The sequence below is a fragment of the Tiliqua scincoides genome, chromosome 8 (genome assembly GCF_035046505.1).
Source record: "Tiliqua scincoides isolate rTilSci1 chromosome 8, rTilSci1.hap2, whole genome shotgun sequence".
Lineage (NCBI taxonomy): Eukaryota > Metazoa > Chordata > Lepidosauria > Squamata > Scincidae > Tiliqua > Tiliqua scincoides.
Window position 1 is genome coordinate 49,878,550 of NC_089828.1, and position 22,911 is coordinate 49,901,460.

At 44.3% G+C, this 22,911-nt stretch overlaps 1 protein-coding gene across 2 annotated transcripts in view; it reads left to right on the forward strand.

Annotated features, from left to right (window-relative positions):
* The first annotated feature begins 1,120 nt into the window (after positions 1–1,120).
* INTS2 (integrator complex subunit 2) overlaps positions 1,121–22,911 on the forward strand; it is a 30,531-nt gene continuing 8,740 nt past the window's right edge. The window contains exons 1-20 of one of the 2 annotated variants that reach the window (XM_066636016.1): positions 1,121–1,210; positions 2,110–2,415; positions 3,886–4,024; positions 5,261–5,363; positions 6,669–6,782; positions 6,997–7,127; positions 9,349–9,522; positions 10,451–10,677; positions 11,668–11,793; positions 12,179–12,250; positions 12,366–12,480; positions 13,705–13,773; positions 15,570–15,704; positions 16,459–16,635; positions 16,738–16,846; positions 17,721–17,825; positions 18,637–18,801; positions 19,484–19,685; positions 20,467–20,592; positions 21,442–21,631. In XM_066636016.1, the coding sequence (XP_066492113.1) occupies positions 2,123–2,415; positions 3,886–4,024; positions 5,261–5,363; positions 6,669–6,782; positions 6,997–7,127; positions 9,349–9,522; positions 10,451–10,677; positions 11,668–11,793; positions 12,179–12,250; positions 12,366–12,480; positions 13,705–13,773; positions 15,570–15,704; positions 16,459–16,635; positions 16,738–16,846; positions 17,721–17,825; positions 18,637–18,801; positions 19,484–19,685; positions 20,467–20,592; positions 21,442–21,631 (2,772 nt within the window). In that variant the 5' untranslated portion in view covers positions 1,121–1,210; positions 2,110–2,122. The remainder of the gene's footprint in view (positions 1,211–2,109; positions 2,416–3,885; positions 4,025–5,260; positions 5,364–6,668; positions 6,783–6,996; positions 7,128–9,348; positions 9,523–10,450; positions 10,678–11,667; positions 11,794–12,178; positions 12,251–12,365; positions 12,481–13,704; positions 13,774–15,569; positions 15,705–16,458; positions 16,636–16,737; positions 16,847–17,720; positions 17,826–18,636; positions 18,802–19,483; positions 19,686–20,466; positions 20,593–21,441; positions 21,632–22,911) is intronic. The other variant, XM_066636017.1, reaches the window with a different exon arrangement.

The window sequence follows — 22,911 nt, forward strand, 5'->3', positions numbered from 1 at the left end:
TGGCTTATAACCTGTGAAGGACTTTTCCTCCAGAAATTTGTCCAATCTCCTTTTAAAGGCACTGAAGCCAGATGGCATCACCACATCCTGTGGCAAGGAGTTCTCCAGACTAAACACATGCTGGGTAAAGAAATATTTTGTTTGTCCTAACTCTCCCAACATTCAATTCTAGTGGATGTCTCCTGGTTCTGGTGAGTGAGAGGGAAAAGAACATCCCTCTATCCACCTCCTGCATAATTTTGTATGTCTCAATCATGTCTTCTCTAGACTGAAATGCCCCAAATGCTGTAGCCTTTCCTCATAAGGGAGGTGCTCCAGAGAGTAATTGTTTTGGTTGATTTCTTCTGCACCTTTTCCATCTCCACTATATCCTTTTTGAGATGTGGCAACCAGAACCGGACTCAATACTCCAGGTGTGGTCTTACCATAGATTTGTACAAGTTTTTAATAGTTTGCCTTGGAGTTTTCAGCCTTGTGCTCCTCATTTTTTAACCCTTTATCGTCAGCTTCTATTTCTTTTGCTTGTGTTCCTTTTGCTGTCACCTGGGAAAGCCTCCCTTTGGTCCTAAGGAAGCCTTTTTTGCTTTTCGTAGTTTCCTTGTCTCCTGTGAGCCCCGCTGGCAGCCTCCTGGACCCGGGTGCCTTTCCTCCAAGGCTACAATCCTACCCACACTTACCTGGGAGTGATTACCCACTGATTATAATGGGACTTACCTCTGAGTAGGTAAGCACAGGCTTGGGCTCTGAGGCTGCAATCCTATCCACACTCCCCTGGGAGTAAGCCCCATTGAGCATAATGAGACTTACTTCTGAGTAGGCAAGCACAGGCTTGGGCTCTGAGGCTGCAATCCTATCCACACTCACCTGGGAGTAAGCCCCATTGAGTATAGTGAGACTTACTTCCGAGTAGACATGCGCAGGCTTGACCTCCAAGCCTCTGGAAACCCAGCATCCACATGGAATGCTTGCAAGCTAGCCTGGCAGAAGCCGCTTCCGCCCTCACAGCAAGAGGCTTCAGCCTCTTCCGGCTCCGAGCGGAAGTGTCCTTTGGTCCGTGTACTTTGGTCTTCCCCCCTGGTAACGTGCGGAAGTCGCGCTTTCTCTCCCGGAAGGAGCGTTCCCAGAGGTGTGTGGAGGGGAGACACTCGAGGGTCGGCCGCCGAGGAGCCTCTGCCTGGCCGTGGCGGTGATGGTTCTGTCCTCTGCCCAGGTGGGTGAAGGGAGTACCGGGCTCCCGAGGAAACCAAGGCTCGGACGCCTGGATCCCTTTAGTGCTTCATGCCCCCTCAGCCTCTTGCCTTCTCTTAGGACCGTTAAGAGCTGCGCTTTAGCTGTTTGGGTACTGCTTTGGAAAACTCATGCACTGCCTGATGACTCTGTGGAACTCCCTGCCACAGGATGTGGGTGGCTGTGGAACTCCTTTCCACAAGAGCTTTTCAGTCTAGGAAAAAAGACGACTTGGGGGGGGCACATGATTGAGACATACAAAATTATGCAGGGGATGTGGAGACTGTATAGGGGATGTTCTTTTCCCTCTCACACAACACCAGAACTGGGGACAGCCATTGAAATTGAGTGCCTGTGGACCTCCTTGCCACAGGACACGGTGACGGAGTGGATAGAAGGATGCTCTTTTCCCTCTCACACAACACCAGAGCCAGGGACAGCCATTGAAATTGAGCGTGCAAGGGAGGGATGTTGTGTTCAGTCGGTATCATGCATTGAAAATTGGCTACTTGCGTTTAATAAAATGGCCCAAGTTGAACCCAAGTTAGTCTAGTGTCTTTGTTGGAGGGTGTGGGGTAACTAGAATGTCAAGCAAGATGAAAGTATGTTGTATTGTAGCTGAGTATTGTCTACAACCTGCTATTACTAGCAGTGGGACTCTAAAATTTCAGGCAGGAATTGTTTCCAGTTCTATCTAGAGATGCTGGGGGTTGAACTAAGACATTGAGAGTCACTGGTGTTTCTCAGTATGAACTTTTTGAGGTACTACCTTGATGCCTCAGTTATTTGCCTAGACTATTTGGACCTTTGCTGGCTTGCCTGTGAGGAACCAATCCAGTAGCTGCCCTATTCAGTTCTAACTCCCTGAGTTCTTGTTTTCAGGACAGCTGGCAAAATGGTGGATTGTCCGATCCTTCAGTTTGTCAGCCCATATGCTTTCGAAGCCATGCAGAAGGTGGACGTTGTGTGCTTGGCAGCCCTGAGTGACCCCGAGCTTCGACTGCTGCTGCCTTGCTTGGTGCGGATGGCTTTGTGTGCACCGGCGGACCAGAGCCAAAGCTGGGCGCAAGATAAAAAGCTGATTCTTCGCCTGCTCTCAGGTGTAGAAGCTGTCAACTCCATTGTGGCCTTGCTATCTGTGGACTTCCATGCTTTGGAGCAAGATGCCAACAAAGAACAACAACTTAGGTGATTACTGTTGTGATCCTATCCACATCTTCTTGGGACTGAATCCTAATGAACCAGTGAGACTTGTGTCCAAGCAAAGGCATATTACAGGCATATGATTATTTTTTTTTAATATTAAACATTTGTGTGTTACTTTTGCACAAAAAAGTTCACAGAACAGTTTACATAGCAAAAGACATGAAAAAAATATTCCCAGTCCCAAAAGGGCTCATCTTAAAAAGAAATAAAAAATAAAAAACTACCCACCAGCAAACAGCCACTGGAAAAAGCACTATGCTAGAGTGATCTCTCTCTTGTGAATTTATACACCACTTAAATGCTGTGCTTTTATCCAGTTGTGCTGCAAAAAGAGTTTTTGTCCGTTATGATTACACTTCTTGATTTTTCAGAGTTTTCCATTTTTTTACACTAGCAGAGAGTGTTACAGAGTGTTACAGATTACATTATCAGAGAGAGAACTTTGGAGATGTAGGTGACGAAACAGTTGAGGTTGAGGAGCAGTGGCTTACCTAAGATCATTATGAGTTCATGGCAGAGGTGAAATTTGAACTGGAGAGATTCACAGCTTACTTCCTGAGCCACTACACAGTGGTAGCTCTCCATGCATAAAACAATCCCTTTAATACTTACCAATGTAGTACAGTATGAGGGTGAATGCCCTGTGGGATGATAAGGCGGGGTAGGCATTTAGTACATAAAGTATTTTTCCTAATTATATACCACTTGGGGAAGACTTGCAAATAGCTCGCAGAAGTCTCTTCTAATTTGTGTATATCTAATTCAGTGCAATGGCTGAGGTGTGGTGGTTGAGTGGTTAAAGACACTGGACTGTCGACCGGAAGGTCAGCAGACCAGGGGTTCAAGACACCGGTGCTGCGGAACAGGGTGAGTGCCTATTACTTGCCTCGGCTCCTGTCAACCTAGCAGTTAAAAAGCATGTAAATGCAAGTAGATAAATAGGTACCACTTCAGTGGAAAGGTAACAACTTTCTGTGTGCTTTGGTGTTTAGTCATGCTGGCCACATGACCAGGGAAGATATCTTCAGACAATCTTGGCTCCCGCTGGCTTTGAGACGGAGATGAGCACTGCCCCCTAGAGTCAGATACAACTGTGCAGGGGAAACCTTTACCTTTACCTTACCTAATTCAGTACTTTGGAATGCATTGACAGCCTGACAGCAAAAAAAGGTTCCAGCATTCTGTGAAAGGAAGGGAGCCTTCACATACAGAGGCAGTATGCAACTGAGTAGAAGGTACGGCGGGAATGGCCACTGGCTATCACTTTCCCAGCCTGCTTATAAGCTGCTTGGAGGCAGGCGGCCAGACTAGGTGGGCCATGTAGAGATATCTGCTACTAGGCTACTGTTGAACTCAGTGGCTTTTTGGTTTGCTCTTGTGAGGCTGTTAAGTACAACAGGATTTGCTTTCAAAATCTGTCTTTGAACAACTGTGCTTGAATCCTCAAATTAGGCATAAACTTGGTGGGGGCAGTGGTGAAAGTATCTTGGTGTCGCAGCTGCAACACGGGCTAACGCTGGAGTTTGAACACAGCGATTCCCCTCGCCGGCTTCGTCTTGTTCTTAGTGAATTACTGGCAATTATGAACAAGGTATAGTTTCTTTTTAAAGCCTCTCTCTCTCTGTGTGTGTTTGGGTTTTTTTTTCCCTAACTAAAGCAAAATACATGAGATTGTTGCCTGTTACCTGATAATCAAAATATCACAGTAGTAATCCAAGTTTCCTTGGTACTAAAACGTAACTTCATCCAGCAGATAATGAACTTATGGGGTTTACTTGCCCTAGCGTGTGGGCATGGCTGCTAGCTTAGATGCTCTGAAAAAAAATCCTTTCAAGGAGGATTTACCTTTGACTGTATGTTTTGATAGCTAAATGGAGTTTCCAAGCTGAGTGAACTGTCAGGTGCCAAGGAGTACAAGGGACATCACCATCCATGCCTTACTTGTGACCTTCTTTAGAGGCATGTTGGACTTTGATGGCTCTTTACTCTGATCCCACAAGGCAGCTCAGCTGAGACATCTTCCTCTATCAGGATAAGCAATTGCAGGAGAGAGTCCAGTTTCCTTCATGCAATAAGTGCAGGGAGAGTGAAGTATTAGTTAAAATACACCCTTTCAGTTGTGGCTGGCGGTGCTTAAGAGGGAGTTCCTTCTTCTTAAGAAGGAGCGCCTTAAACCTGGAAGAATTCCTTCAGGAGTGTTTTGATGTGTGTGAGAGAGATTAGGCGGTCCGCTGAAGTGCCAATTACTGGCAAATCATTGCAGTTTAAATAAATTTATTACTGAAACGTCAGTACAGGTAACTTTCCAAGACAATGAGAACAGAATTTAATAAACAAAAACTGTTGCACATTGACCAGTTTAAGACCTCATGTAGGATTGAATCCTGATTTCACATCACCTAGTCTCAGATCACCCAGGAGTAAGTCCCATTGACTATCATTGTTAAAAGCATAGTAGCCTGTTAAAAGTACATATCTGTAACATTTCCCCAAATGCAGTCACATACCTTGGTAGCATCAAGTCTAATATATTAAAAATAAAATATTGAAATGAATGGGACCCACCTAGTGGGTCCCAACCCACAGTTTGAGAAACACTGCCCTAGACTGATCAACCACTCCTTAACATTTGCAGCCCTAGGTGGTTGGCCTTTGTTCCTGAGTGTACAAGAGTCTCCTTTTACTTACCATTTTCTGTCGTTTGTCCTTCAATTTCTGCCTTGTCCTGCTCTTAACTTCAACCTAGTTAAATCTCAACATAGCCAAATGGTGCTGTTCTCATTTGTGTGTGTCCAAAAGCCTATGTCAAGACAACTTCTTTTTGTAGGTGGCGGAGTCCAATGGGGAGTTTTTCTTTAAATCATCAGAACTGTTTGAGAGCCCTGTTTATCTAGAGGAAGCAGCTGATGTACTCTGTATCTTACAAGCAGGTGTGTATGTACAGTATAAATAAAATAAGAAGAATTTTATTCACGTGACATTAGTCACACACATGACTAAATTCCATTAGAAGTAATAGGACTTGGGACCCAACTAGACATAAGGAAGAATGTATTCATTTGGTCCCCCCCCCCCCCCAAAATAGCGCTGGGGTGTACATGCCTGAAATGAGGCAAAATCTCCATGGGGAGTAAGGTGACATCAACATTTTGCTTACACCACAGTTCCTTGCACAGTTCTACCCTTCATGTGCTATTTTAATTAGAAGCCTTTTATCTAATTAAAATAGCACATGGGAGGAGAGGATATGATCAGGATCTGAACCATAAGAACAGCCCCACTGGAGCAGGCCAAAGGCCCATCTAGTCCAGCTTCCTGTATCTCACAGCGGCCCACCAAATGCCCCAGGGAGCACACCAGATAACAAGAGACCTGCATCCTGGTGCCCTCCCTTACATCTGGCATTCTGACATTCTGAACCACAGCAGGCGAAAGTGTTCTAGCCCACTAAAAACAATTATTTTGCCCCATTTTTGGCACTCTTCTTATGTTATTTAAGGGGGAAAAATGGCCAAACTATAATACTATCTTCGTAGTGTCTCGTTTGGCCCTTGACTTGTTTGACAAGTTGACTTGTCTGATATCTATGGTACTTAATCAAGGTCCATTTTAGTTTGTTGCAACCCATCATTTATTACATGGTTTATTTAGTATATTGATTTATATTACATTTATTACATATTACATTTTACAATAATTTTACATATTACAATAATTACATATTACATATATTACATTTATTGATACTATATTTATTACATTGTTGATTTAGTATTTTTTTTGTTCCTTGTTGCTGTTTTGCCTGTTTTTAAAAAAATAGTTTTAAAATTTTCTGTTTTTATTGAATTGCTTTAGTGATTCTTGTAAGCTGCCTTGATGGTCCCTTCAGTGCAACCAAAAGGTGGCCTAAATTTATTAATTTGCTTTGGTGGTTTCTACTCTGCCTTTCCATGTTAAAACGAGCATAGGGCAGCTTACATGAAAGAAATGAAACTTTCTGAAATACAAAATAAAATTCAGCATTTGCTGTATAGAATTTTGATGTTTTCCCCTAGCTCAGAAGAGTATACAGCAGTGGCAAAGATGCAAAAGTTTGTCTTGTTTCTAAATTCACACTTTGCATCACCTTCAGGTTTGAGTCATTGGGATGGGGTTACTTTAGGGAGTTGCCTACCAGGCTAATGGACTTTTGGAAGGGAGAACTGATGATTATTTTTTAAATGCTTTCTGTTTAGAACTGCCTTCCCTGTTGCCTATTGTGGATGTGGCTGAAGCTTTGTTACATGTGAAGAATGGGGCTTGGTTCCTGTGTCTCTTAGTGGCCAATGTTTCTGACAGCTTTAACGAAGGTATGTACTGATATTTATACTGTGTTTTTTCTTTCTCCACCTCTTCAAAATTAGTGGGTTGTGTCCTGAGGAAATTTTTGCCAGGCTTCCCCATGCTGCGTCCATCCTGCTCAAGAGAGTCCGCTGGTCCTTGAGAGTGGATTTTCAGGAGCTGCACAAGCAGATGTTAAAGTAGAAGGTTCAGAGTTAACATGGCACCTTTGGCTGGTTCAAGTTTGTAGGGGCTTGATCAAGAATGGCGAGCGGCAGGATGAGGAAAGCTTTGGAGGCCGCCGGAGGACAGAGGCTCTCCGCCATCTTTGCAAGATGAACCCTTCCCAGGCACTGAGGGTCCGTGGCATGGTGGTAAGTCTTGTATGGGCCTGATGTCATCCACACAAGGGGTGCACTGACACCAAACACCTCAGGACAGACTTGAACTGAGCCACTCTTGGGAAACCAGATGCCTTCTTGAACCCAAGTAACTTTTATGAGCTGCTTACTTTGCTTATCCTGCCTCACCACAACTGGGCCCTGCCCTTTCCTTTCCAAGTATAACTTCCCCTTACTGTAAGCAGATGTTGCCTGCTTAGAATTCCCTTCTTTGTCTTGTTCCTGTTCTGAGCCCAAAGACACCCTGTAGACTTTGTGGTAGAGATTTGAACCTGGGTCACCCTGTTCTTAGTCTGATGCTCTAACTCAGAGATTTTCAACTTTTTCATCTCAGGGCACACTGAAATGGCTCTAAAATTGTCAAGACACATCATCAGTTTTTTGACAATGGACAATGCACACCATGCTGCTGATGGGAGGCTCAGATCCCCCAATGGCCCTACTAATAAGTGACCCTCCCCCAAACTCCTGAGGCACACCTGCAGACCATTTAAGGCACACCAGTGTGTCACGGCTCACTTGTTGAAAAATTACCACTCTTAACTACTAGACCACATTGGCTCTCATCTCCTCTCAGTCAACTGCGCTGGCCTGATGCACTTCCTGAAAAAAAAAAAACCACCCCTACACAAGTCCAAATTCTGTTCATCTCTCTTTTGAGAGGCTTATATGACCCTACTGATTTGTTTAAATAACGTACATTCTGCTTTTAAACCAAAAGTTCCCAGAGCAGTTTACATAACATGGATTGAGAAAGTTGCCTGTCCCAAAGGGATTCTCAAACTAAAAATTAGACAACTCGGGAGAAGAGGAGAAGGAATGTGAAGGCAGAAGAAGCATATTTGAGTATTTGATGCAGATTTACTTAGGGCTGTTTGCTGTATCATACTAGTTCTTGCCCAGTCAATGCAGGAGGTCTCTGTGTTTAATGTTTACCTCTGCAGCAGCCAGGTGGAAATGGCTGTAGGAGGATATAGCTCTTAAAGGGGAGGGAGTCAAATGGCAGTTTTGTTCTAGCCAGGCCAATGGAGGGTGCCTTGGCTCTCCCTTTGTTGCCACCAGTTGGAAATTACCTTGACTCTGCATGGAGGAAGGGGGACGGAATGCAGTCCCTCTAGTGCAAATGTGTCATGAATATGTACGTGTTAGGCCTTGGTTAGCATGTGGAGCCTGAACCAAACTAAGTCAGTAACGGAGAAGTGGCTAGCGGTTCCTAGCTGCAAGAATGTGAGTAAACAAACAAAAAGATTGTTATCTCTCTTCTGCTGGCCAGAAAGGACAGACAACAAGAATTACAACCTGTTGGAATGTTTAACACCTCAGTAGACTGAGGGGCGCCGGAAAGGAATGCAGCCATGATCTCCAGTTGGAAGTGGTAAGAACTAGGAGGGCTAGCAACCAGACCCACTCCGAGAAGGTTCTGTCCTCAAAAGTTTCTGATTGGACAGTCTAAATAAGTATGAAGTCACCTCAGCACTATTAGCATAAGAAGTATCATAATGAGTGCCCCAAGGGGTGTGTGTCCAGATCTTCTTGAGCAAAGTTTTTGGGGTGCAACATTTTGCACGAGGTGAGCTTCATTGTCCACCATGGGCATCTGACCTCACAGGTAGCCTGGAGCTAAAAGATCTACAAGAGTGAGTGACCCAGGTGAGAGATAGGGATTAATAGAGATAGCCAGCTAGCTTTATTATTTTATTGCTGATATGTTTCCTAGATGTTTATGCTTCTAGCATTTGCTGCCTTACTGTAACTTATGTAACTTTATGTTCTTAATAAACTAAAATCTCTTTTACCAAGTTGTTTCATTGTCTGTTGGGGACAAAGATTCAGAATCCTACCTAGCCGTTCAACAAGCTACCGAGTGCTCATTGAGGTCTACTAACTTGAGGACTGAAGCTTTAATTGGAGAAAGAGCTCAGTGCCTGCAAGGGAATAGAGTTAAACCTAGAGGGTCTCAGTGTCCTTGGACTGAGGCACTGTCACATACAGGGTGGTGGTAGTACTACTGGATGGGGGAGCCTTGAGGGCTTTAGGGTTTGAGAACCAAGAACTCTGAGCACCCCAAACCCCCCTAAGTTTGCAACAATATGCCAGCAGGCATGTACAATGTACTACATTGTTTGTCCTGTCTGCCAGTAGTCCCTTTTCCCTGTAAGTGGGCATTTAAGTTTGCTTTTTTTTTTTGGCCTAGGTGGAAGAGTGTCACTTACCAGGTCTTGGAGTTGCATTGACTTTGGATCACACAAAGAATGAGTCTTCAGAGGATGGTGTGAGTGACCTGGTGTGCTTTGTTAGTGGCTTGTTGCTTGGGACAAATGGAAAAGTGCGGACTTGGTTTGGAACCTTTATTCGAAATGGGCAACAGGTAAGAGCATCTGACATGTGGACTGATGCCAGGTGAAAAAGAGAAACTAGGCAAACAAGGGAGGATATGAACCAAATCAGCCTTTAGTTGTCAAACTATTCATTTATTAATCAATATAATTTCATTGATTTAACCCACTTTCCTAACACTCAAGGCAGCTTGCAAACCCATGTTGAAGCTTCAAAGAATGTTAATTTGATTTATCTGCTCTTTTCCTTATCTTTTTTTAAATCCAAGAATTCAGTGTTTCTCAGACTTTGAGGGAGCTTTACTCCCTTAGTAAGTTCTTGCGGGGGAGGAGTGATCCCCAGGATCATGTCGTGAAGGGGGGTTGGGGTGGTGCTTTGCACTTACATTGAATGATGTAAGGCTGCTGGAGGCTGCACAAGGTATGGGGAGCCCTGCGCAGCCCACTGCAGCGCTCCCCGAGGCTTGTAATGTTCACTAAAAGCGGGCGCAAAGCACCTCCTGCAAAACTACAGTGGTCTGTAGTAGACTCCCATGTTGGTATCATTCTTCTCTCCTTTTCTTCTTACTCAGACCCTTTATCTGGCTTCCATGAATAAGTTCCTAGAAGTCTGTGCAGGTGTATACATTCTTTATCTGTGTATCTTTATATAGTGCAACCCCTATACTTCCTGTCTGTTCCATCCCACCAATTTTCTGTGATGCCTATTAACTCCTATGTCCCTATATTAGAATTTCAAGTTCATCCTGTTTCCCGTACTTCAGACAAAATATGTTTTGCACAGTGATTGTTTGAACCAGACAATGTCTCTTTTTAGCATGTACTTTTATGAAATATTTGCACTGTCAACAAAGACAAAAAATAAAAGGACTGCTGATACGAAGCAGTAAAGAAAGAAAGCTGTTGTTCTTTTTAAAGATGCAACTGCTTAGGTTTCTTTCCTCCCAATGTTTCATGCAGAGAAAGAGAGAGACCATCGGCTCTGTGCTTTGGCAGATGAGAAGGCAGCTACTGCTGGAGCTGATGGGGATCCTGCCCACTGTTCGGAGCACCCACATTAGGGAAGAAGCAGATGCAGACATGGAACCCAATGTCTCAGTGTATTCAGGGCTGAAAGAGGAGCATGTGGTGAAAGCCAGTGCCCTCCTGCGACTCTATTGTGCTTTGATGGGGATTGCTGGTTTGAAGTAAGCACTCGCTGTTCTCTTTAAATGTACCTTGCTATCTTCATAGTCCTCTTGGGATCCTCAGTTCTCTGGGGATTCCTTTTTATGTTCCCCATTCACTGCAAACTCTTTCTTGACCTGCTTGTGGGCTCCTCCAAAGCCTTTGGTTGGCCACTGTGGAAGCTGGGGGCTGGACTAGGCGAACGTTTGGCCTGATCCAACAGGGCTGCCCTCATCTTCTTATTGCTGCCACCCACACTATCTGGAAGCAGTGGATATGGTGGAGCCGCTGAAGTGTGGTGTGCTGGGAGCTATATGTAAGCCTCCTCTTGGGGCCTTGGAAGTGGGAGGTAAATCTAACTGATGGATCAAAATGGATACTTCATTGCTAGTTCAGGATTCATTTTCTTTGCAAAGTGCTGTGGAGGCTGCCATTGTGCCGAGGTGAAACTGAAACCTACAGAAAGTGAGTTTACCAGGGCTTTGTTACACAGGTGTGGGTCTGAATTGATGTGAATCATCACTTCATAAGTAGAAGCATGTGATGGCAAATATCAAGATAATGTCTATCCATGATCCTTATTTTCCTTTATAGGTTGCACTGGCATTTTAATAGCTCATTTGCCCTTTATCTAAGTATATTTTAAAAAATGTTAAGAAAACATATTCAGAAGTACTAGCTTATGTGTGGTTACTTCATATAATGAGTGTAGCCAGGCTTTGAATTGGTGTTAGGAGCAGGGCCCAAACCCAGGATTTCCATGTGTTGCTCCAACTCTCTTTAATTGCTGAACTGCTTTGACTTTTGGGCAAGAATTTCTGCTGGTGTAGTTCAGTATATGCATGTTGGATCCAACTGCAGACTCTTGACTGAGTCAAAATTCTCTTATCTGTTTGATTTTCTTTTGAGCTTTTAAACCAACGTCCCCTCCATCGTGGCCCAGTGTTCTGATGTCTTTTCAAAATGGGTGTCTTATTTTTTTGGTTCTTGTTCTTGCTGATGGTGTCTAGGCCAACAGATGAGGAAGCCGAGCAGTTACTTCAGCTCATGACCAGCCGGCCCCCGGCCACTCCAGCTGGAGTCCGCTTTGTTTCTCTTTCGTTCTGCATGCTGCTGGCCTTCTCCACACTTGTCAGGTATCTTTTTAACCAGAGCAATAGCTTGCTTTTTTTTTAAAGAGTATTCAGTGGTTGTGGATGACTCGCCCAGGCTGTTCTTATATGCAAAAAACGCTCGATTCTTAGAAGGGCAAATCGAAATGTTAATATTTTAGCATCTTTTCAGAGTCTACATATTTATTTATAGAATTCTTATTCTGCCTTTCCCCAACACCACCAAGGCAACCAACTACAAAACAATGTTAATTTTGTATCAAGGGAATACTCAGTTCTTTTATAAACCAGCTAAATGAAACTGCAATAAAATAGGAACATCATTTCCGTGCAGTAACTGTCCTGTTCTGTTTGTCTTGTAAGCTTATACCTGTCTTTGATCCTCTTTCCCATTTGTTGTGTCTTTTAGCACCCCAGAACAGGAGCAGCTGATGGTGATGTGGTTGAGTTGGATGATCAAAGAAGAAGCTTATTTTGAAAGGTGAGCCAATTCCTTGTTCTCCTATGACAAACTCAGCAAATGAGGATTCTCTCTCTTTTAAAAAAATCTTCATCCATCAGAAAATCACTCCCTCCTTCTTCTCATGTTTCTACAGCACTTCTGGGGTATCAGCATCCTTTGGAGAGATGCTGTTGCTGGTTGCCATGTATTTCCATAGCAACCAACTCAGTGCAATCATTGACTTGGTCTGTTCCACTCTGGGAATGAAGGTGAGTGCCTGCCTTTTATTAGGGTGTGGCCCTTCCCTCCCACAAACGCTTTGAGTTGTATTGCTTGCTTGCTAGAGTTATATCCTGCTTTCCCATTGCTGTGCTCAGGGAGGCCACCAAAAATCAACGCACCTTGCTTATTTTTAGCCTGTGTATTAACTGAGCCTGATTCCTATAATGCAGTGGAATTACAAGATTGTAACAGTACAAATACAAAAATAACAAATAGGGAGAAAACATAAAGTGAAGAGTTGGTATTCCAGCAAGAGCCAGGCAGATAGTAACACAACCATGGAGGGAGATGACTCGGCTGCTTGGCAGGTGGTGCAGCTAGAATTTATCAATTTCCTGGTTCTCACTCAGTGATCACCGTTTTTCAAGTGGGGGCCACTTTGGCAAAATAAAAAGAAAAAAAATCTGTGTGAGAGCCACATCAGCTATTAATTTAACACATTAGGGAGGAACATAAAGCCAAACATGTTATTTTATTTCTATACCCTGCCTCCTATCACCAGATGTAAAGGTGTGCAATCCAGTTAATTGCTGGGTTTAGTAGGGAAGGAGAGATCAGCAGCAGATATTTCAGTGCTCCTCTTTGGCTGGATCAGGTGCAATGGAGTGAGGCTCCCACTTTCCCTGGTGTCTGCATCTCTGCTTGGTTAGGGTCAGCATAAGCTCCTAGTAGCTTGTGGGCCTTGCAAAGGAGAACACTTCTGTAACCACTGTCTTCCTTCTGATGCTGGGTTTGAATTCAAGCAGCCTAGCGTAGTTTGCCACAAGTATGCCACATATGTGGTTTGCCACAAGTATGAGTCTTGTATAGTGCAGGATAGTGGCTGAGAAACTGGGTTACAAATCATGACATTTCTGTGTCAGATCTTGTCTCTGCCATGAGAGTTAATTACTCTCAGCTCACTCCATCTGCTACATGGGGGTAATATACTTGCCTACTTTACAGAGTTGTAAAGATTACAAAATAATATATTTGAGGTATGATCAGCCCACACCCACGTGGTTGACTGTTTAAATGTTACCCCTGCTGTGCTTCTGAGAAAGTAATTCTCCAATGGCAATGGTAACTTTTCAAGTTACTTTCCAAAGTTACAAAAGTATTTATTTCCAGAAAAGTAGTCAGTTGGGAACTCTTGTATGTGGAGAAGGAATTCCTTCTGAAATGAAAACAGGTGTGACAGCCAATCTCATTGTGTGTATAATTTGTTTCAGATTGTTATTAAACCTAGTTCTCTGAGCCGCATGAAGACCATCTTCACTCAGGAGATCTTCACAGAGCAGGTAATTTGTAGGGAAGCTCATTTCCTCTCCATTTTCTTATACATGGTTTTGTTTCTGCTGCCATACACCTGGTGTATGGCTTATGTTCTGATCAACCTAATAAACTTGAACTTGTTTCTGCTGCTGGTGTTTCACTGTCCGTGTTTCAAATTGTCTTTGAAAGCTGCCCTCCTATGTAATTTCCCTTTCTCTTCTTCTCCATAGGAGCCTTGCAATCCCCCACCTTCCCTTCTTTCCTCATTTCTCCCACTTGGCAGCAGACAAAACTTATCAGCTAGAGCTTTTTAAAGGAAGAGGGTGTTGTAGTCCAGTGGTAGGTCACTTGTTTTGTGAGGATTCATACCATTGGAGGCTATCCAGTTCAGTCCCCTGCTTGTTGCTGGAAATCCATAACTAGAGCACGCCTGACCTCCGTTGAGGGAGTGCTCATCAACCCCTCCCCACCCTCCAGTAATTGGTTCCATTTTCAGACTGCTTTTACTGTTCAGAAGTTTCTCCTTATATTCCACTGAAGTCTGCTCTCCTGTAATTTAGTCTTGCTCTCTGGGGCAGCAGAGAATGAGTCTTTGCTCTCTTCTGTGTGAAAGCCCTTCAGGTATTTTGAAGAGTGCCATGCAGAAGGCCTGAGGTTCAGTCCCTGACAGAGTCTCCAGGTAGTGCTGGGAAAGAAACTTGTTCGAAACGCTAGAGAGCTGTTGCCAATCAGAGTAGATGACACCAGGCTAGAGGGATCAGTAGTTTGATTCAGGATTAGGCAGCTTCTTATATATTCATTGATGACTTTCTCACTCAGTCCAGGAAAGAAATTGGTTTGTAATGTGCTGTTATGGCAAAACCCTGATAGGTAGGAGTAGGATTCTCCAACATGGCTGTGGTGGGGATACAGGTGGAGCCTATTTATCCGCATTAGTTCCGTTCCGTGACTAGGCATGATTAACAAAAAACGTGTTGTGCTAAATTCCATAGAGTTACGCAAATACACTGCAGCCTGACACTTCCGGATGGACGGAAACTAAGGCAGCTGTTATCAATCCCCTGCCCTCCACTCTGCACTCAGCTGTCCCGCTGAGCTTTTAAGAGTCCAGCCCTATGCGTTTCTACTCAGAAGTAAGCCCCATTTTAGTCAATGGGGCTTACTTCCAGGAAAGTGTGGAGAGGATTGTAGGTTATATCTCATGCTTTGCTTGGTGGGAAGGCTTGCTTGTGTCCATGATAGCCTGCACCATGGGGGGGAGGTTTGCTTGTGTCATGATTGCCTGCACCATCTCAATGGGGGGGGGGGAAGGAAATTGGCAAACATTTTTTTTTAAAGCAATCCCCTCTGTTGCTACCACACCTGCCCCTGTGTGAGTGTGAGTGAGTGAGAGCGAGAGAGAGAGCTGCACCTTGCTGCACGTGTTCTGGCTACAGAGATTTTCAGCCCCCCCTTCCCCTCTTTTGCTGGCTCTTTGCTCTTTCCCCTCTTTGCTGGCTCAGGGGCTCCAGGAGTTTATTGTTCCTTTGCAAGGGGAACCTCTTCCAGGGCTATTTCCCTGCCTGGGCGAGGCAGAGCCTTTTTCCAGTGTTTTGGGCTGCCTGGAAATGGACACCAGCAAAGGCAAAGGAGGCAAAGGTGTTCGTGCCTTTCGGTGCCTTTCGGTCCCCCACCCCATTCAGGTTGAGACAAATCTGCAGATAAAAAATCTGTGGATAAATAGGCTGCACCTGTAATGATGCTGTATTGAACTGAGCTCTGTGCTATGTTTGTTGTTGGTACCTACTTCTGAAAACAGAATAAAGGCATCTCTTCTTCATAGGTGGTAACTGCCCATGCAGTTCGCGTAGCTGTCACAAGCAACCTAAGTGCCAACATCACTGGATTCCTGCCCATTCATTGCATCTACCAGCTTCTCAGGAGCCGATCCTTCACCAAGCACAAAGTCTCTATCAAGGTGGGTTGCTCTGTCTATGGCAGCAAAATGTCACACCAGAAGAAGACCTTCTAACTCACAGATGAAGCACAGGCTTTGCATGTAGAAGGTGGCAGATTGGCTTCCCAACATCTCCAGTTCGAAAGATCTCAGGCAGCAGGGCTGGGAGACTTTGAAGAGCTGTCTCCATTCAGAGGAGACAATGAGTCTTGATGGGCCACTTCTGAGTTCAGATTTCAATCTTAGTTGATTTAGACTGCAATCCTGTACCTGGGAGTAAGTATCATTGCACTCAGTGGGGCCTACTTCTGAGTAGACATGGATTGCTCTATAACAGGGGAGGGCAAACCATGACCTGGGGCTGGATCCAGTGTCTACATGGATCTGTCCACCCGGTGAGCAGACCTTTTGGTTCTGTGAGATGTCTTCCCCATCCAGAGGACAGAGATGCTCTGGGTGGTCATGTCTGCCCGGACGTCCTGTTGTGCGGCATTCTGACACGCTGGGCAGACGATGTGACTGCCCAGAGCGTCCCTGTCCTCCGAATGGGGAGGACATCACATGGTAGCCATGTGGAAAACTCAGATGCAGTCCGGATAAGGACTGCATTCTGGGCATGCTGCACTTGGCTGTTTTGAGAAGTGTTACTCTATAAGGCTGCCATTCTAAATACAGTAAATAAGGCCTAATCCCCTGGACACATTGGACTTTGCTTCTGAGTAAACATTAATAGGATTGCCTGTAGGTTAACTTTTATTTCTGTTTTTTTTTAAAGGACTGGATTTATAGGCAGCTGTGTCAAAGCTCCACTCCGCTCCATCCTCAGTTACTTCCTCTCATCGATGTCTACATCAACTCCATTCTTACACCAGCGTCAAAATCCAACCCAGAAGCCACAAATCAGCCAATCACAGAGGAGGAAATCCTTAATGTTTTCCAAGGACTAACTGGGGTATTTATCCATGATCACTTTTTAAATGCCTGCCTGTGCATCGGGTACAGCACAGCCGCATGTTGCATTATAATGTGTACCTTTCTTGTATTTCACTCTTAGGGTGAGAACTCTCGTCTGAATCAGCATTATGGAATCACAGCCCAGCTTCTGGTCCTATACTATGTTTTATCTTATGAAGAAGCAATCCTGGCCAGCTCAAAGACATTGGGTATGCATTTGGGAGTGACATGAGGCAAATGCATGAGTGTCTGAGTACAAATTCTAAGTAGCCTAGAATGCCTGAGCACAAATCCCAGAATTCAGAACTGTCCCACCAGTTCAGCTGGTATGGTGACCGTCTTTTTCTTTGGACATTGCTGTTCAGGTTCTTGCCCTCACTAGATACTTTGTCATCAGTGTGAATGCACAAAGCTGAATCAGGCCTTTGATTCATCTTGTTCAGTGCTGTTGCTCAGCCACTGGTCAGCGCTGGTTCTCCAGAGATTAAGACTCTGAGGTCTGTCCCTTCTACCACTGAAGAAAATGATATTAAAAAGCAGGCAGCTGTGCTGAACTCTCAATAGTGGTTTTCTGTATTGTCAGTTATAGCTTATTGCTTCTGTAGTGCAATTGTTTTTATTGTAATAGTCTGTTTTTTATTGCATTTGTTTTAATGAAGCTGCTTTGTCTTCTTGTATGAAAGAAGCAAAATAGGCATTTTTGTTTTAAATTAGTGTGGTAGCACACATGCTTTGCATACAGGAGGTGCAGTCATTAGCATCTCCAGTTTAAAGGATCACAGATAGCCAAGCTGAGAAGGACACTTCTCTGGGACCACAGAAAGCCCCTGCCCATCAGATGAATAGCAGAGGGCTTGATAGACCAATGGTCGGACTAGGTACAAGTCAGCAATGAAACTTATACGGTTACAACCAAAGATTACACTACAGCGACAACATATAATTCAAACTGTCCTGCTGATTTTCTTCTAGTGGTCTTCAGAATCTGTGTCTGTAACAGTTGCTGGTTCCAAACCATTAAGAGCTTTCATGTGGTGGTAGTTGTGATTGGCTTACAGATTGGCTTCATGTCTTTTTGTGCAGCTGCCATGCAGAGAAAGCCCAAGTCTTACTCCTCTGCGCTGATGGACCAGATCCCAATCAAGTACCTCATCCGGCAGGCTCAAGGGCTGCAGCAGGAACTGGGAGGTATGTCTAGCTGGAGGGGAAAAAAGTTCATCTTGTGGCATTGTGTGGTCTGGATTGTACAAATGAGAGGGGTTTAGTCACTCCCAGGACTTGAAGTAAATAGCAGTTCTGCAGGAGCACAGAAGCCTGTTGTATTGGGCACAGAACCTATGAGAATATTCCTTTCATTGAATAATAAATTTCAGTTCCCTATAGGAATGAAGATATGTTTGAAAGTGAGTAGACAGTGCCTACTGTAGTCTTGGAAACCTGAGTGTGGACTAAATAAGACAGTGATGGTAGTGAAGGGTGGATTTCAGTGCTTTGTATATCTTCTTTCCCCTTCCAAACAAACAAAATCAGAAAAATTATTTGCAGAAAGACTGTAGCAACAGAAATGACCAAACATTTTGTGACATGTTAAAGACTTACACATGTATTGTAGCATAAGTGTTCATGGATTACATGAGGGTAAAGCACACAGATTGCAGATTTGCCTTTTCTTGGTGGAGAACGTGGATTATCTGAGAGCAGTAAACTTTTTAGTTCTGCCCTTGAGAGCTTCTGAGTTTGGGCAGGGAGTCAGTTGGGCCAGAGAGTTATTGGGTTGCTCCCTGCTATATAATGCCATGAATATTTGCCGGGGGGGGGGGGGGGGAGGAGGAGTTTGTGGATGACATCAGTTCTGCTATAACTTTGCCTGTATTGGGTTGTACTGTCTTTGTATCATGCCATAGCCGGCCAACTTTACTGCAAAGATGAGTGAAGCGCTGGGCAATTTCTAACTATGATTTTTTTCTGTTTCAAACCCCCCCCCCCTTTGCCCTTGGAGGTTTGCATTCTGCACTACTGCGTCTCCTGGCCACCAACTATCCCCACCTTTGCATTGTGGATGACTGGATCTGTGAAGAGCACATCACTGGCACAGACACCTTGCTGCGCAGGATGCTTTTGACTGATGCTGCCAAAAAACACTCTCCCAAGCAGCTCCAAGATGGTAGGGTGGTTTCCCTTGTGGAAACAGCATTGGGGCATTTTATTGCATGGCTCTGAAAAAGGGACTGGATCAAGTCACAGCGAACTAGTCTGTCCATTGTGACCAAGTTGGTCACAATGGCAACATATGACATCCTGTTTCAGAGGCAGTGTGGCCCTGAATACCAATTGCAGGAGCAATTGAGGGACGGAACTCTTCCCATCTTCCCCTGCTTGTTGGTTTTCCAAAGGCAGCTGGTGGGCCACTGTGGGAACTTGGGTGCTGGACTGGTTGGACTGATCCAGCTGGGCTTTTCTTATGTTGAATCTGTGCAGCACAGTAGTAATTAACACTTTCACCTTGAACCCTCTTTCTGACTTCTGTGCTTCCAGCATAGGTTGTTGAGTCTCAGCATTTGTCTCTTTCTGCCTAATCCCCGTTCCATTCCAGGTGTACCTGTCCTTGCCATTGTACCTTGTTCTGCTATCTCCCCCTCCAAGGTCCTAGTGCCTGTCAGTTTCTCTTTTTAGCTGACCACCTCCCTTCCCTGGAAGTGACTATTAATCTCTGCTAGCCCTAGTGTATAGTCATAGGATGTGTGATGTTGATGTGGTTCCTTCTCAGCATGAGCATCTCATTATTCATTTACATAAACCTGTACCTGGAACACTATCTTTACATTTTTCTTTCTTTAATTTGTCAGCCTTTTCAGTACTGCAAGAAAATCACACGCAAGCCCTGCAGATTCTGGAGCACTTGACGCTTCTCTCGGCTGGAGAGCTGATTCCTTATGCAGAAGCTTTAACATCCAATATGAATCGGCTGCTCTATCCTGGAATCCCTCGGCGAATTCTTCAGACTGTCAACAGGCTTTGGATGGCCTTGAACACAGTGATGCCTCGAAGGTAGAAGCTTTAACTGCTGTTCTTCCCTGGACCATTCTAGCATCGCACTGCATCCTTCTTTACAGCTACCTGACTTTCCTCTGCCCCCACTCCTCGATCCTGACTTGGATGTCTGTTTATATGGTCCTTGATGTGTCTGTTTATATGGTCCTTGATGTGACATTGCTCTGTTTCACAGAACTTGATGAAACTCACTGAGAAGCAAAGTTGCTGCAATTTGGAGCACAACTAAGTGGCAGCAAGACCTGCCTCTCACTTTAGAGCTTGAGTTGGCTAGAGGCCCTGCATCCTGCCCTACTGGTATACCTGAGTACATCCCTTTACTCTTGTTTAGGAAGTTGTCTCCTACCAAGCCAGACCCTTTGTCCACTTAACTCAGTATTGTCTGCTCTAACTGGGCAGCAGAAAGCAAATGATCTGCACTGAACTGTAACCCCTCCAAACTTGTCCAAAAAAGTTTTCCAAATGGCTTCAGACTTCCTGTTGTTGCTTCTTCATTACTGATCCCATCAAGGCTGGACTACACTTCTGCAGATGTGCAGTGGGCTGCTTCTATCTGCAGATGGTAGCTCATTCCCCTTAACTCCTTTTACCCAGCATGTTTTCATTCATGATTGCAGGCAGATAGTCAAGTAAAGATTGTGATTGCTTTGGGATGAGTAGTTTTTTTTTTCTCCTCAAAGCAAATTGTTCCCATGTGTGAGCTTTGCTGAGAATATGAAGGAAGTGATGGGGGCTCTGGGGAAGATGACCATGTGTTCATAGTCTTTCTTATCTGTAGGTTGTGGGTGATGACAGTGAATGCCTTGCAGCCTTCAGTCAAGATGGTCAGACAGCAAAAATACACCCAGAAGGACCTGATGATTGACCCTCTGATTGTGTTAAGATGTGATCAGAGAGTCCACAGGTAAGCCGCATTCTTCCCTCCCCTGGTCATGGCCTCTGTAACTCACAAGCATTGAGGCACTGCAGTCTCAGCAAATTGAGGGATGGATTTTGCAGATTTTAAAATCCTAGAAACAGCCATGAAGGGTGTTAGATTTGGGCAAATCTCCATAGCCAGGTACAGGTCCCCAAACACAGCCAAACTAATATATTAAAATAAAATTGGACAAGGTCCCTAGAACTGTAAAAGAACTGCACCCCAAGGGGAACTTTAGACTTTTATTCTTCTAAACAGCAGTGCTTCCTGCCTGTAGTTAACTGTGTAAACCTCTTTGTGAACTTTCTGTTGAAAAGCAGTATATAAATACTGTTAATGTTAATAATAATTTTACAAGGTGAACCAAGGCATAGCCAGGGCCATTTGTATGACCTGGTTCTGCTGGAGGGTAGAAAAAAGGACTAAGTATAACAGGCTCAAAATCTCAACTGCCATGTTTAAAAATAAGAGCACATTTAATGGCGGCAGAGATCTCTGAAAATGTGTGGGCCATGTCTATTGGAATCTCAGAAGACAGAAGAGTGGCCGAGGCAAGATTTTTCCAGGCTATGGGTGGAGCTGTCTTGCCACACCCCATTTTATAGGTAAAAAGAGGAATCACGCACATTTACTCAATCAGTATACCTTATGCAAGGTTGCAGAATTCAGCTTTTCTTGGCACAGATTGCTGAGTGCTGAAGTTTTTGATAGTTTTCACATCCCTGCCTGTATCCTACTGGCACATTTAGAGCTTTTCTGCACTTGTCTTGCTTTTTCCAGCAGCTCTTGCTTGTTTGTTTCTGCCATCCTGTGTATGTTTTCTCATGACCTTAGGTGTCCCCCTTTGATGGATGTCACTCTGCATATGCTGAATGGGTACCTACTTGCTTCAAAAGCCTACCTGAGTGCCCATCTTAAAGAAACAGCAGATCAAGATATCAGACCATCCCAAAACAACTTGATGGGCCTGGAAGCGACAGAAGTGACCCGAGAGGAACTGAAAAATGCATTACTTGCCGCCCAGGTAATCCTGCAAGCAATGATCAGGAAGAAGAATAAAGTGGCCCAGTTTTTGATAGGGTGGAGCAGGGAATGATCTTGGCAGCAGCAGTTCTGACAGAGATTGAGTGGTGTTAATGGGTAGTGAACTGAAAGTGAGTTTTTCAGCAATTTGGGCAGACATGTATGGGGGAAAGCTTCGGGGTCCGTGTTTTCCTATTTTTGTGATGGGATTAGGCTAAAGTTATGTGCAAAGTCCCTGAGAAATTTTGGTAGCCGAATTGTTACCATCTTCACTAAACAAATTATTTAGGTATTCCTCCCAAGTAGGAGCCTGCATGTTCATTCTGAGTATTTCTTTTTGATGATATTCATTGGCAACCTGAATTCCAGGTCTTATGAATCTACCATGTGGATTTAGCTTGTTTTCTAGCCTTGGACTCCTGGCAGAGCAACTTGAGCTGGTGAAAGGCAGGCTTGGACCCTAGGCATAAGCTAAGGGCTGCACAGGGAAGTACACACTTTTCTGGAAGTAAGCCTCGTTGAACACAATGGGACTTACTTCTGAGTAGACATGAGTAGGATTGTGCTCTCAAGCAACCTATGTTACTATACTCTGTGATTCCTAGGTAAGGAATTGTGGGACCCCCTTGAAACTTTGTAGGACTTGAAACTTTTTGTTTTAGAGCAGGGGTGGGCAAACTTTCAACTTTAGGGATCCTGAACCTTTGACAATTGTATAGGAGAAGGGATTTCAGCATGTGCAGCTTGTCACCTGTTTTAGAGGAACAGAAACCTTAAACATTTTTATTTTAAATTTACCTGCTAGTTTGAATATTATGTTTTAGGGAACCCAGAAGTACGTTGGAAGCTTCTTTAGGTTCCTCAGTGAGAAGATCTGTTATGGCACAGCTAGCGTCCCACTTTCTCCTGCAATGTTCATCCACAGGGGAGTGTTTGACTGTTTTCTGGGCAGGTTTCAGTCCATGCAAATTGGCAGCAAGGGTCGACAAGTCTGACCAGTGCCCTGTGTGAATAGTGTACACCCTAAAATAGGCAAGGTGACATGACAGTGTACACTGTTGGTAGGTAAGATGACACAACAAGACAAAAATGACAGATCAGTGCCACACATGACTAACAGCTCCCCCCCCCCCCAAAAAAATAAATTCCTTCTAACTGGGATGTTAGAGTGTTAGGAAACCAGATGGGGCTTGCAGACAGACTCATGGAAAATACTTTGCACCATGTTAAAACATGTCTGTGCGTCATCTTTGGGTAAACTTTGTATTTTCTGTTTCAAGC